This window comes from Botryllus schlosseri, chromosome 9, assembly GCF_051294905.1.
Source record: "Botryllus schlosseri isolate E-star chromosome 9, Bs_hap1, whole genome shotgun sequence".
Lineage (NCBI taxonomy): Eukaryota > Metazoa > Chordata > Ascidiacea > Stolidobranchia > Styelidae > Botryllus > Botryllus schlosseri.
In genome coordinates, this window is record NC_137244.1 from 6,124,047 (window position 1) to 6,139,046 (window position 15,000).

At 42.8% G+C, this 15,000-nt stretch overlaps 3 protein-coding genes across 4 annotated transcripts in view; 2 read left to right on the top strand and 1 right to left on the bottom strand.

The window, feature by feature from the left end:
* The window catches only part of LOC145446931 (armadillo repeat-containing protein 8-like), a 393,366-nt gene that overhangs the window by 309,534 nt on the left and 68,832 nt on the right, over positions 1-15,000 (top strand). The window lies entirely within an intron of this gene.
* On the bottom strand, positions 561-3,487 carry LOC145446933 (EF-hand calcium-binding domain-containing protein 7-like). The gene has a single exon (XM_080325318.1). It carries the CDS (start codon positions 2,581-2,583, stop codon positions 685-687), a length of 1,899 nt encoding a protein of 632 aa, XP_080181444.1. The 5' UTR covers positions 2,584-3,487; the 3' UTR covers positions 561-684.
* LOC145446940 (DAZ-associated protein 1-like) lies at positions 10,996-13,362 on the top strand. 2 transcript variants are annotated; one of them, XM_080325332.1, is made up of 2 exons: positions 10,996-11,149; positions 12,064-13,362. In XM_080325332.1, exon 2 carries the CDS (start codon positions 12,109-12,111, stop codon positions 13,111-13,113), a length of 1,005 nt encoding a protein of 334 aa, XP_080181458.1. In that variant the 5' UTR covers positions 10,996-11,149; positions 12,064-12,108; the 3' UTR covers positions 13,114-13,362. The 2 variants fall into 2 exon arrangements, with proteins under 2 accessions (XP_080181458.1, XP_080181459.1); XM_080325333.1 differs by having other exon boundaries at positions 11,001-11,149; positions 12,104-13,362.

Here is a 15,000-nt window from a genome sequence, read left to right on the forward strand (position 1 = left end):
AAAAGTGGATTGCTGCTGTTGAATACATGTGGAACTTGTCTTGAATAGGCTCGATACGGTTTGCATTTTCTGAACAGAAGATGGAAAATTTGACGGATTAGTAACGAGTCTCATTTTCCAACCGTAATTTTCTCAAGACATAGGGCGAACAGCAAGCCGTACAGACCTTCCTTTCCAATTCTGTTGAATCCGATGATGAAAATGTAAGGGCATAGGTACACAGGGATAGTTGAAACTAGCATGTAACTTGCGATCTACACACTTGCTCTGACAGCTAGTTATCCCCAGTCAAGCATAAAGGAGGTGGAGTCTGTCTGCTATAAAAATGATTTGCAGAATAATCTAAGCACTAATATATAAGTCTCCCCAGTAACATCTGTCTTGCAAACATGCCACTTCCACCGTCATATCTGCAGTTTGTGAAAAGAAATCGATCGGAAAATAATGTGCACAGTCTTTCAGGTACCTAACCAGCTTACTGGGCTAGAGATTTCTTTCCATCATGACTGAATAGCCCCCCAGTTGACATTAAAAGGACCTACACCACGCCGATACGCATATACAAAAATACAAATGTGTATTATTACTGCATTATCAATTGAAAAAGTATCCAGCGACACAATCGTGTGTCTTTGGTATGAATGTGTAATTCGTAATTACTGTGATTAAAAATTAGAGCTAGCTTTAAAAGAGATCTGAAAGGGAAGACCGTTTCTTGTTCGCCGACCTGGGACGCGATGACGACAAGCGACGTATCCCTCGATCTGCAGCTCTCGACACTTCACAAGTAACAGACCACTGATCCGTTTCATCTACCGCCATAAAGTGGTCGATCAGTTTCGACGAATTCGGAACTAGCGTGCATTGGTGGCTTTCCTTGCCGTTGGAAGGCGTGCAGTTGATCAAGTCGGAATATTTGATTGAGATGTCTGTGGTTGCGCCGGTGCTGTTGTAAAGCACAAAACTAATTCTTCCATCATCGCGGTAAACGTACCAATCCAATCCAGGCAGACCTGGTACATTACGTTTCTCCCCTAACTGCATAACACTAGACATAATTTTCTTCTCTGTTTCAGCATACTGAAACTCTGGCTTCAAATCGAAACTAGCCGACAATTCAGGAGCGCAACTAGACGCATGCACGGTAATCTCAAACGGAGCGGCTTGATCTAAATCCAATGCTTTATTATACCCCATGCACATGAGCGTATCCAAAAATTCCTCGACCGGGTCGGCGTTTTCCTCGCGCGCCTGCATAAGGTGAAGCTGCTCAAACCCGGCGCGCGTCAATTCCCCGTTTTTCATCTGGAAATTAGCTTCCACTATCTGCCAAGCCTCGTCATCCACCTCCTCTTCGCTAGTGAGTAATTGGAACCAATTAAATTCGTCACGACTCAAAAGACCGTTACTATCCAAGTCACACATTTCAAACATATCGTGAAGTGTTTCCGTGAAAGCCTTTGATAATTGTGCAAGGCCCGTTTGGTCCTTCCTTATCAATTCTACGCTATCTTTAGGCTCGGTTTTCCTCCTAGACAGCCTGCACTGTGTCGTAAACGGTATCAGTAAGTACGAACCAGCACGCATGTCACTTTTCCAGCAATACTGGAAGTTTTCTCGGAGGTTAGCCAAACCCACGAATTCCAATCTGGAAGCTTTACGGAAAATCAGAACCGATGCGTCAACTGGGGTTTTTGGAACATCTCCGATATGCGAAAGGTGGTAAGGTTTCACGGATATCCATACTTCTGAAGTGGTCGGAATCCACAAAGTATACTGATGAGTTAGGATCGAGCCGTTTTCATTGTCTAAGTAAAAGCATCCTTTGCTGGAAGACTTTTTCCAAGACTTCAGAGATTTGGGAGCAGATGTTTTCTTCGAAACTGACTCACATTTAAAAGTAACCGAATTACCATTCGATTCTGTCGGTTCGGTGAATTTAGTTGCGGAAGATGTTTGAGAGATATACCTCGGTAATGGACGAACGCTCGCAGATTTCGATGAAGATGGTCGACTAGATTTGGATGAGGAAGGTCGCGTAAATTTTGACGAAGAAGGGCGCGCCGGCTTTTTCGAGTTTGTTGCAGCTAGTCGTTTGATGTTGTTTTGCTGACATTTTTGACTCGTGGAAAGTATCACGGTGCAGAATTCCGAATAGTCGAGCTTTCCGTCATTGTTTGTGTCTGCGTCGCCGAAAATCTTATCAACTTCGCGCTCGGACATTTTTTCTCCTTGCGACGTCAGGACTGTTTTAAGTTCTGCATGGGAAATATACCCATCGCCGTTGAGGTCAAAGGTTTTGAAAACTTTTAGCAATTCATCCCGGGCCGGTGTACGTAGCTTTTTCAAAATTGCACAATAGTCTTTGTAGTTTATTATGCTCGAATGAGCTTCCCATAATTCATCGGTTAATTTCTCTGACGGATTTCGACCAGCTTGTTGTAACGCCTTTTTGAAATACTTTTTTGAGTCAATCGGTCTATCCAGGCTACTGGATACGCTGAGATAAGACGCTTTGCATTCTATGTTCCTCACGTCGTCTTCAAGATCGGTGGAAAAAGTGTTGGGTATACTTCGTGGCATGCTTTTACTGGTGAGATTACTGCATGATGCACATTACGAAAGTTGCAGTAAGAGAAATTCTAATGTAGATTAAAATAGTTGAAGTAAGCACCAAAAATTGAACATATATGGATATATCAGCATTCACTCAGAAATCTAGTGCTGTTGCTCAATGAATTATCACACTCCATCAATGGCTATTTTGTCAGATCATTGGTATAGAAAGTATTTGCTGAGACTTGAGTTTGGTAGAATTAATATTGGACACAGCATTGAAAAAACACGCTAGCTATTCCTAGACCTCAACAAAACTGCTAAAACAGTTGAAAGAATACATGTGTTTTAAAGGTTATGCTCAAGATTCCCTGGCAAATTCAATGAATGAATTTCACCAGGCACATTCAAGTCATGCAATCTGTTGATTGGTATACACGCAGGTCGAAAGTAAATATGGCGGGGGTCACTTCGATCTACATATTTCGTCATTGAGACCACAACGACTTTGGGTTGCGTGTTAATACCATTTCCAAGATTTTGTTTGCAATCACACACTGTCCACTCGTCGTATATGGCCTGTATCATTGATACAATTACCCCCCTCATAAATGAGGCCAAACAAGATCCCAGCTAATGAATCCAGTGACGTGCACGAATTCATACTGTTGAACAGCTTTCCAAGAAGAACGTGCATGCTATGTGTAAATGACTACCGTCATTCACTAACAGACGTGGCTCTGTTAGAAATATACGGTAGTAAATAGTTTTCGCCTTAGGTACGATACATTCTCATTCTTCAAAAAACACGGCGCTACAGCCACAGCCTGTACTGAAGTGAATAGTATAGACAAGTAAATATCTATTCTCATTTATTTCTATCAGCTAAACTTTTCGTGTGCGTGAATATCACCTCAATATTTTGAAATTATGTGCCAATTTTCGTAAACAAACTCATAACGGCGTACCGTACCTGACAACACCTTGCGCAATCAACCATTACGAACGGTTTTAAAAAATCTGAAATACTTATCGGTAGAGGGCTAGCTCAGTGGGCCAGATAGGCTGATATGAGCAGAAACCCGCCAAAAAGTCAGAAGATTTCATATTCCATATCGGTTATTCAATAGAATCCAAATTTAGTATATCGAGTATTTTTTTTGTTTCATGTAACAACTTATCCGTAAACGTAACCGGTGGCATAACCGAATAGACACCAAGAACTGCCCAGAACATGAACGAGAAAGATTTCGACGTTTCAGGAATCGCACCGTGCATCTCATTTCCAAGGCAAAAGCAAAGTACAATGAGAGATTTTTCAACAGACACATAAAGGACACTCGAAAAACATGGTCAGGACTTAACTCTCTCCTACATCGAAAAAAAGGCCATAAGTCTGTTTCGGAAATTGTGAATTCGGATACCGGAAACAAACTTTCAGACCCGGCGGCCATCGCGAATCACTTCAATGAATATTTTTGTAACGTAGGCCCAAATATTGCTTCTTCTATTACAAAACCTGTGTCGGCCAGGTCAGAGGTGAGATCGTTATCCCAGTCAATTGTGCTTGAACCTACGACCAAATACGAAGTAGAAGTAGCCATCCACAAACTGAAATCGCACAAGGCCGACGGCTATGACCAAATCCCATCATGGTTTTTAAAAATGATAAGCCTGCATATCGGTCAATATATGGCCCATTTTTTCAACTTCATGATAGAAAATGGAGTCTACCCAAGCTATCTAAAAAAAGCCAGAGTAGTCCCTGTACACAAAGCTGGGGATAGAACTAATGTCACCAACTACCGTCCGATATCTGTTCTCCCATGCATCGGGATTGTATTCGAAAAGTTGCTCCTCTCCCGCCTGTCCTCATTCCTCGCCAAAATGTCTGTCATTTCCCCTCAACAATTTGGCTTCCGAAACAAACACCAAACCGCTCATGCCCTCCTAACAGTGGCCGAACAGTACTATGATATCTCAGAGAAGCGAAATGTGGGATGTAGCATTTTTCTCGACCTAAAAAAAGCGTTTGACTGCGTAGATCATAAAATTCTCATCTCGAAATTGGCGCGTTACGGACTTCGGGGCCCACAACTTGAGCTCATGAAAAGTTACCTCACTGGACGCCAACAAATGGTTGCGATCTCAGACACCCTGTCCTCTCCTCACCCGGTGACCTGTGGTGTGCCCCAGGGCTCAGTACTTGGACCGGTCCTTTTCACCTTATATGTCAACGACATTTTTGAAACCTCCTCATTGAACACCACACTGTTCGCTGATGATACTCACCTCCTCTCTTCCGCATCTTCGACGGCAGAGCTGGATGCCCTGACTGGTGACCAAATGCCCAAAGTCCATGAGTGGACGGCCCAGAACAACCTTTGCATAAACGCCTCGAAATCGCAATTGCTGACAGTCAATTCAAAAAATAACCTAACCGTTAATATCGCTGGTCAGCCCGTTTCCAACACAGATAATGCCAAATATCTCGGAGTTTTACTGGACTCGAACATGTCCTGGAAGAGTCATATTCAGTCCCTAGAAACTAAATTATCACCGAAGTGCGGCCTGTTCTACAGCCTTGGGCGCTTCATGCCAGCATGGGTTCTCCTGATACTCTTTAAATCCTTAATCCAATCGAAGTTACATTATGGCATCCTCTGTTGGGGGGCTGCCAGTAAAACTGCACTCAAGCCACTGCAGAAACTACAGCATAAAGTGCTCCGAATCATAGCTAGGGCCCCAAAGGGGCCTGGCTGCCCATCCAATAAGTCGCTGCTGAAGAGATTCGGCGTCCTAAACATAGAAGATATGCGGAAATTAGAAATCGCCAAGTTTATGTATCAGTTTCACTGCGGTCGTTGCCCCGAATATTTCAATGACTTCTTTACCTCTGAATCAAAAGCGCACAAGTAGGCCTACAACACACGCGCGTCCACGTCGTCCAAATATCATATGATCGACCGAAAAGATCATCGCTCCATCAAATATGCCGGACCTGATGTGTGGAACAGTATCCCGCCGGCCATCCGACAGTCGACGAGCATGTCCACATTCAAGTCGAAATACAAGCAATTACTACTAAATAAATACAGTCCATCCTCAAGATTACCGGACCACGACTGACCTATCGATCTCGCTTCCCATGACATGCCGCCCTATTTCTTGTCGCTTTCTTTTTCTATACTGTATTCTTTACTTTCATTCAGTGTGCATGCCTCCTCTTTACTACGCCTAGGCCAAGGTGGGTGTCCGATTCCATTGACAAATCCAAGTCGCTTCGACATCTTCCTGTCTATTCAGTGTATCGCATTTTTTGTGGTGTATTGAAGTGATAAAATTGCTAATAAACCAATGATGATGATGAATACTTGCAGCCAACAAGTTTACCGAACTACGACCGGACATCCATCTCGCCTCTCGACACATGCCACCTCTTTTTGTCGCAATGTCCTTTTTATGCAATCTTCTTTTACTTAAGCTTACCATACGTCCTCTTTTTTGACTTTATTGAAAGTGTCCTCGGAGGACGCCCTTTTGTCCTCTTTTTTGAGATTTTGTCCTCTTTTTTAAAAATTTAGGTCAGATCTGGAGCAAATTGCGAGTGACATGCCGCAAATTAGCACAGAAGTGACGCTCCGGCGGGTATTTCGGAGTGAAAAACGGTGATTTTAGCTCTGAGCGAAAAGAAGACCTTTTTTCCCCCGGCAATGCGGAGAGAAAACGGTATTTTGAGCTCTGAGCGAGATAATGTAATGGTTATGCGTCCGGCTTCTCGAGCGGTAGTGTAGCTATCCAACTGTGATCACTCGTCCATGATATTCCGCTATGTCTCGAATAAGAAACTACTTCTTGTTGTGATGTCTTGACACTCTATATAAGTGTATGTAACACGTGTTAGAAACTACTTTACTATGATTATGAGACTCTATACGCAAACTACTGTTTAACGTTCTGAATAAACCATTGTATTGAGTATATATCTGTTACGAAGAACTTCACCCAAGGAACAGCTTCTCGAGTTAAGTATTCAAGTATAGCCGAAATCCCAAGATATTATGGTTAGCTACGCTTCTAATACAGCTCACCAGAGACAATAAGCTCTAAATCCCGCAGTAGGTCGTGGGTTCGATCCCCGGCCGGGTCATACCAAAGACTCGAAAATTAGTATCCGCAGCTATCCTGCTAGGCGCTCAGCAATTACGGATAGCATGGAGGAGAAAAAAAAACGGGGGCGCAGACTAGATGACCTCATGGGGCCGTATCGCAACTCCGTCGTCAAAGCACCTCGATGGTGCAGGTGAAAAAGAATATCATATCTCTCTCTCTCTCTCTCTCTCTCCGAGCGAAAAGCATCATCATCATTGGTTTATTAGCAATTTTATCACTTCAATACACCACAAAAAATGCGATACAATGAAAGAAAGGAAGATGTCGAAGCGACTAGGTTGTCTATGGAATCTGACACCCACCTTGGCCTATAGGCGATGTAAAGAGGAGGCATGCACACTGAATGAAGTAAAGAAGATAGTATAGAAAAGAAAGCGACAAGAAATAGGGCGGCATGTCATGGGAAGCGAGATCGATAGGTCAGTCGTGGTCCGGTAATCTTGAGGATGGGCTGTATTTATTTAGTAGTAATTGCTTGTATTTCGACTTTAATGTGGACATGCTCGTCGACTGTCGGATGGCCGACGGGATACTGTTCCACACATCAGGTCCGGCATATTTGATAGAGCGATGATCTTTTCGGTCGATCATATGATATTTGGACGACGTGGACGCGCGTGTGTTGTACTTGTGCGCTTTTGATTCCGAGGTAAAGAAGTCATTGAAATATTCGGGGCAACGACCGCAGTGAAACTGACGACCTTTTTTTTTTTTTTAGTCAACCGATCGCAAAGTGGGAAAAATTCACCGGTTTTTGAGAATTCTTCTCCGGTTTTGCAAGTCTGAAGTTTCTGAAAAAGTGTCCTCTTTTTAGAGTTCCAAAATATGGTAGGCCTACTTTTACTTCTCATTCAGTGTGCATGCCGGTAGCAGGGTTGTAACCAAGTCACATGGTTCCGAGTCACGAGTCAATCTTACTTTTGTGGTATTGACTCGAGTCAAGTCGAGTCATTTTCAATTCATCACCGAGTCGAGTCCGAGTCCAAGTCACCGTTTAAAGGGTCAAGTCCGAGTCATATAGTGTTATGACTCGAGTCCGAGTCCAAGTCACTGCATTGAAGTCATGTTCAACTCATGTTTTCAATCCTGAATTAGCTTATAGCTTATAGAGAATCAACGAATTCTGGTCTTCATACTATCTGATATAGAACCATGCAACGAAGTCACGTCTAGATACCAGCTGATAGAGAATCAACAGATGCATGCTTATGTAGAGGTACAGTTTTTCTTTCACATTATCAGGTGGTTGACTAAAAAAAGGTCACCTGCTCAGCTCCCGAAATAGCCGCCGGAACGTTAATACTATGAGAGAAAATTTTGGATTTATTACAAATGGCGATTTTCGAATTTTACCGGCTACCTCATGATAGGCTAATTGTTATATAGTGTAAAAATATGATTCATAGCAAAATTGGCTCCATATTCCACCTAGAAAAAGCGAATTTATTAGAGTAGAATATTTTGGATATGAAAAAATAGTCGGCTTACTACTAGTATGGAATTATATTATATGAAATAATTTTTCACTAAAAACACTCCATTTATTTTCAAAAATAAAATTTTCTCCTCTCATATCATTAAGCCAGATTAAGTGTTCTTTTTATGCAACATAACAATTTTATCCCACCCAGTAAAATAAAAAAGAAGTTATTTTTGAACAGCCCTATTGTACAAACATCACACATCATTAGCCATTCATTATTACTCACGTGCACACTGCACACACACAACAAAACGTCAAATGGACGGAGGGTATTGTGTGATTTCACAGACAGCAGATCAAATCATTGAGTTACACTTCAAAAATACTAAAGTGGAAAGGAGATCCTCATATATGTTATAGCGGCATGGCCTTGGAATAAATCCACATCTACTGAATTCACGTTCCGCTGATGCAAGATACAGGAATTCACAAGCATTTTTGAACCACATTGAAGAGCATATGGATACTTATTCTTTCTAGTCGCCCAAAATGCAAAGAATCACCACCTCAAATCTACACATGATGAGCTTATCAGTCTCATCCAAGTACTTGACCATCTGAGTCATTTCATTGGCTCTAATCGAACTTTGCTTCGATTGTTTGTATAATTGAAAAGTCTTGAGTACTTTGATTGCGGAGGATCTCTTACCTCTTCATCACAGGATGATTTTGTACAATGCATTGCTACTAGGCTATGTACCATTGTCTGCTGTTTTTACGGATGTATATCTGATATCAGACGAGTGCAACGAAAGCAGTTGCGACAAATAGCGATGTCGGCAGATTTCGTCAGATGCGTTAATCTAGCCCAGGGATATATCCCTGATCTAGCCATTACGATTCGCAAATTTCTTCATCTTCAAGTCATAGAAAATAAGCCAAGTCAATGACTTGGGTCGAGTCATGCGTAATGACTCGAGTACAAGTCGAGTCAATCCAAATATTGACTCGAGTCGAGTCGAGTCATTTTCCCATTTAAAGAAAATGACTCGAGCCAAGTCGAGTCACAAAAAAATCGTGACTCGAGTCTGACTCGAGTCGAGTCATGACTCGAGTCATTACAACCCTGCCTGGTAGACCAGGTAGTTGTATGCAGTGGTGGCTTTTGGGGTGGGCGAGGTGGGTGGTCACCCCCCTGGTCGAAGGTCGAAGGCCCTTCGTCTAAAGGAAACGTCTACTTACCCCAACCCAATAGCAACCTAACTAAGAGATCTATCGACTACTCGGGACCTATCATATCTGGAATGCATTACCATCACATATCCGTGAATTGCCTTATAATAGATTCAAAAAAGCCCTACTTGATCACCTCTTGTCGTTACACTAACACTGTTGCCCTACCTCGCCCAGACATTGCTTCATTGATCATTTGCTACCATTGTTTGATTTTTTTTCTATTTTCCTTTCGTAACTAAACATTTTTTACAGCCAGACTGTTCTGAGTCAAGTGTACCTGTTTGATGCTGGTGTGATCATTCCTATCTAATACCGAATACTTTGCACGCATATTTTCTGTACCACCATCACTGCCGTTTGTTATGTATTTTGGTTCGATGAAAATAAAGACTCTCTCTCTCTCTCTCTCTCTCTCCCTATTTGGATTATGCGCTTTTTCAAGGATAATAACGAATAAACATGGAAATCCGTGTACCAAGCAGGAATATGATTCCGTACAGATGTGTCAATCATCATCAAATCTCTGCATTTGTTAGAAAAGTCCCGTATCCCGATAATCATCACGTCTCTGCATGCGGTAGAATTACTTAGTTTTGATGTAGTCTATATATCCTTGCACACATGCAAAATAGACATGGCCGAATCCAGCACCTGGCCAAACCTAGTCGTGGTGAACGATAATAATACCAGATGCAAAAGGTGGTCTGGGGGGTGGAGCCCCCCATAAGTTACGGATAGATACTTATGGGCCCCCCCGGTAAGTCTCGCCCAGGACCCCCCCCCCGTTCGTATAGGGCCACCAATGGTTGTATGGTAGGAGTCTGATTTCAGAGACTACTCCAGGTCATTTCGACATATTCCTATCTTTCATTGTAGATCGCAATCTTACGGTGCATTGAAATGATGAAATTGTTACTAATGAATTGAAATTGAATTTGGGCATGAATGTCGTTTAATTCAACATGTCATTATTATGCAATACATCGTTGCATTGTCTGCATATTTGACAGTCACACCCTGACCATTGACGACAAGAATGATACTGCCGTGGGGATCAAGGATTTCCCGCGCAGATGAATGGATTCAAAACTCTCTGCGATCAGCAATGGGTGTCGCTTTGTTCCTGTAAATTCTACAGATTTCATCATCTAATGTTACATTGGATAGTTTCAGCTAAAATCCAGTATTCTTCCTGGCCAAAATCTCAATATAATTTTTTGATTATATATTACATTATACTATACTATAAATAACTAACCTACGGGGGTAGGTTATTGGTTAGTTAGTTACTCAATTCAATTTAATTCATTGATTGCTAGTAATTTCATCAAATGTTTCAATACACCACATTATATTAAAAATAACCCACTGAATGAGAAAGCCAGTGCTCTATGAGCCATCTGTGGGCGTTCAATCAATTCGTTTTGAAGCCATACAGCGAATTTATTGCAATATCAATTTTGGTATTATTTTGAATGTCAACTGTGGTGAAATAACATCTTCACCCGCGATCATGGCTCGTCGGAGGAAAGCGGGAATCCGTCCACGTTTTTGTAAATTCGTACTGGCTGCTGCGAGACTAATGTCTAGGGAAAAAGGCGTTTCAGTCATTGTCCGCTTTCCAGAACGGCACTTCTTCAGCTTTGTCGCGCTTCTGTTTCCCACTTGCGTTGCCATAAATCTTCGCGGACCTCTCGCATCTTCTTCATATATTCATCTGCGTACGAAGTTTGCGGAAATCGAGGATCATCGCTGCTGCAGGTAAGTGAGGAATGAGTTTATGACGTGCCTTATCGCCATTCATTTAGTGTGTCAAGTTGTTCGCCATTACTAATTTAGGTGTGGTGAGGTTACAGACTTTATACCGGTATATCTTGACCTGAATGACGCGTTGATGTCATGTCATTGCGAAAAATTCATTTTGTATACTTCGTATATTGTTTGTATTCCATATTGATATCTACTTGAGGTACCAGGGAGCCGTGATGTAGAACTATTCCAAGCTTACTAGGTCACGTCCTCCATTGTTTCTGATTTATATTGAAGTGCAAACTGGTGCATCACATGCTAAATTAGTTTTGACTCGAACAAAAACTTGGTTCAGACATTTTATTTAATGCTTATATAGGGACAGAATGGCGAGAATGTGGCCATACAATGTTCGTTTGGTGACCAGTTTTCGTTCTCAGCCCTCGGGCATTGCGACATATCTCTGTTCGTTGTGTTAGTTATAATTGTAGATTCAGTAGCCTACCGTAGTATTTCCCGTTATTATGCTTCTGTTTGGTTTCTGACTCTGACTGCATCATTGTGGTGTTGGTCCTTCCGAATCATGTGATTATTACTGTTAATGTCAATTGCCTATATACAGTCACAGTGGAATCAGAGTGACTTATTTCACTTAACATTTTAGGAAAATCGAGATTTTGTTTCATCAATATCTTGAAATATATCTTGGCATATATAAGCTACTGATTCTATACTTAGTTGTGACGACATTGGGTTTTATTGTGCATTGCGTTCAGTCTTGCTCAATTTATAAGGAACAAATATTGTAGTAATGCAATTGTCATATGCTCATGACTCATCATACTCCTATAAAACTGGTTACCAAATTCAAGCAAAATTAACATGGGATTTGAAGTTTAACTTTGTTGTCACTTTTAATTCTGCAGCTTAGGTATTTATTCTCTGTATCATAACTCTTTCTACTAGTCAATATGTCTGAGGGGGATGAAGTTGGAAAGATATTCGTCGGTGGACTGACACGGGAAACGACCGATGACATGCTGAGGCAGCACTTCTCCAATTACGGCGAAATCGTCGAGTGCATCGTCATGCGGGACAAACTGACCCAGATGTCTCGCGGATTCGGTTTCGTCAAGTACGCCGACGCCGGGGCTGTCGCGGAGGTGTTGAAAAACCGTCCGCACACGCTCGACAACAAGAAAATCGACCCCAAGCCGTGCACACCAAAGACGATCCAGCAGCAGAAGAAAAACGCTCAAATCGAGCACACCCAAACACACAAAATTTTCATCGGAGGTCTGGCTCAGAACGCGACGGAAGAGGAAGTGAAGGCGTACTTCAGCCAGTATGGTTCAGTGACGGAGGTCGTTTTCGTAATTAACAAAGAAGAAAATCGCCACAAAGGTTTTGGATTTGTGACGTTCGAAAGCGAATCCGCCGTTGATCAAGCCGTCGGCAAACATTTCCATGAAATATGCGGAAAACGAGTAGAAGCAAAAAGGGCCACACCAAGAGAAACGATGAGACGCAATCAAAACGATGGAAATGATGGTTACAGCGGAGGTGGCGGCGGAGGAGGATACGGTTACGGTTACCCTAATTCAGGTGGTGGTGGTGGTGGCTGGATGGGCCAGGGTGGCAATGGAGGTATGATGGGTGGATTCGGATACCCTCCGTACGGCCAAAGTGGATACGGCGGAAATTATCCATATGGACAAACAGCTCAATACTACGGTTACAACTACAACGCAGCTCCAGGGATGATGTACGGAGGGCAAGGAGCGCCGCCTAACAAAGGAGATGCATCTGGTGGCTATGGCGGTATGGGAAGTTATCAACAGCAGACGCCAGGGGGTTATGGACCGACCCGGGGGCAGTCTTACAGTGACTACGGAAATGGCTACGGACGGGGAGGGGACTCGTCTGGTGGTGGTGGCCGTGGCTCAGGACAAGGCTATCACCCGTACAAGAGATGAAGCTGGTAACTTAGGCCCAGCGTGGTATCGCTCCGTTGAATGTACATAAATTTGCGTTTTGGTAACAATATGAACACGACCGGGCTTTGGAATGAGGCCTTGTACATGCCGAGTACGGCCGGCCCCCCCTGTGACGTAATGTTGTACATCAGTCAATATTTTTACCGATTTGTTTTCATTCCATTGAACTGGATGTCTGTCACATTTATTGTAGATTTGACATAAACCTACCGATGTGCATTCTTTTAACTACGTCGATTACTATAGAATAGCTTAGAGATCAGTTGCATCCATGCGTACTCTTCTTAGGTTAGTCAGTAGCATACGATAGACCAGGATGACACATTTCATGGCTTTAGGCCTCTGTATTTCAGGAGGCGAAAAGTGACCAAGGTCCGGAGACATGCCCTCGTCTCAAAACACGCCTCTCCTGTAAGTGGGAATAATCTAGAAGTTGGTTAAGAATTCCTATTCGAGCAATTGATAGCATAAGTTAGCGTTAGCAGTACGGTACATGATAAGCGTTAAGTTAGTTTGAATTTAGGCTGTGTAGTAGTGTTTAGGCGTGTCGAAAGTGATGGTGTCGTCTGAAAATGGTTGATGTCACATATAAAAATGTGGCTGTTTTTCTAGTGTTGTAGAACACTTGATTTCACCATCGCTTTTGCACATGAAGCTAGCGATAGTTTTGGAACAGTAGAGAATTAGGCCTTGGGTATTAGGTCTTCAAGAATAAACCAGTCACTCACATGAAGATATGTGCTTGCAGTGACCCTCTGGAAACCTGCCTCACACACTGAAATACGACTGACCACTTGCTCGTCTGACTGGCTACGTCTTGGTGAGTACATAGCCGATGAGAGAGCAGCCATTTTACACTCTAGGTAATTCGTGACCGGCTGCTTAGGGGTTTGCTCAAATACACGGTGTTGCACTCAAAAATGTGGTGATGATTTTGTACTAGCCGGGTGTTGGGCTGTGGGGAGTGTTGAGTGACGTTAGCTGGTTCTGCAAGGTGCAATGACAGTTGTTTCAGGCCAGCTGGTCACGAAGCAGCTTGCAAATATCTCTAAACAGGCTTTGACCTGTAGAGGCTGGTCAAAGTTCGCAAGTCGGCGAGTTGTTTTTGGACGTATTGAAGGCATTCATGCAGCTGAAAGCTCGGACACTTCGAGTAGTGTCCACTGAGCTAGTTGCGACAAAATGGTAGGGTTTCAATTACAAGCATTTTCATGATCTCCATACATTGCAAGACTGCGATATATGAGAGATACGAAGGGGTCGAAACGATAGGTGATCTTCGAGATCGGACATCCACCTGGCCTAGGCGATGCAATGGAAAGCAACAGATAATGCATAAGGACAGGTGCCATATGTTGGAAGGTGAGATCGAAATATCCGGTGAACTAGTGTTGATTCAGTAGAAATTGTTAGTATTTCGACTTGAATGTGGACAGGATATGCTAGATGACAGTCGCGTAGCCGGCGAGATGCTGTTGCTGTCGAGCATTTTAATGAATACTCAGCCTACGGCTGGTAACATAGATAGACCGCGTGGAAAGTGTTCGTGTGCCTGGGACATTGATCGTTAGGGTTGAATTTATTGTTGAGCCTGTGGTTAAAATGTCACTTGCTTAAACGCCGAGAAGAGGCCAGGCGGGTGTATGATTTCGAAGACTGCCGGTACTCCCAGCACTGTTTCCTCTAAGCTGCGCTATAGACACGGTCTCTACGCACAGAAAATCTTTGCTGAGGATAAAAAATTCGACGTGATGACTATTTTTTAGTCGTCACGCACTGTTTTGTCCAAGGGACCGCGCAGTGAGTTGATGAGTGCGCGTAACCGACTCGTCCAAAATTAGAGGGAACATTGACTCCAAATCGTTT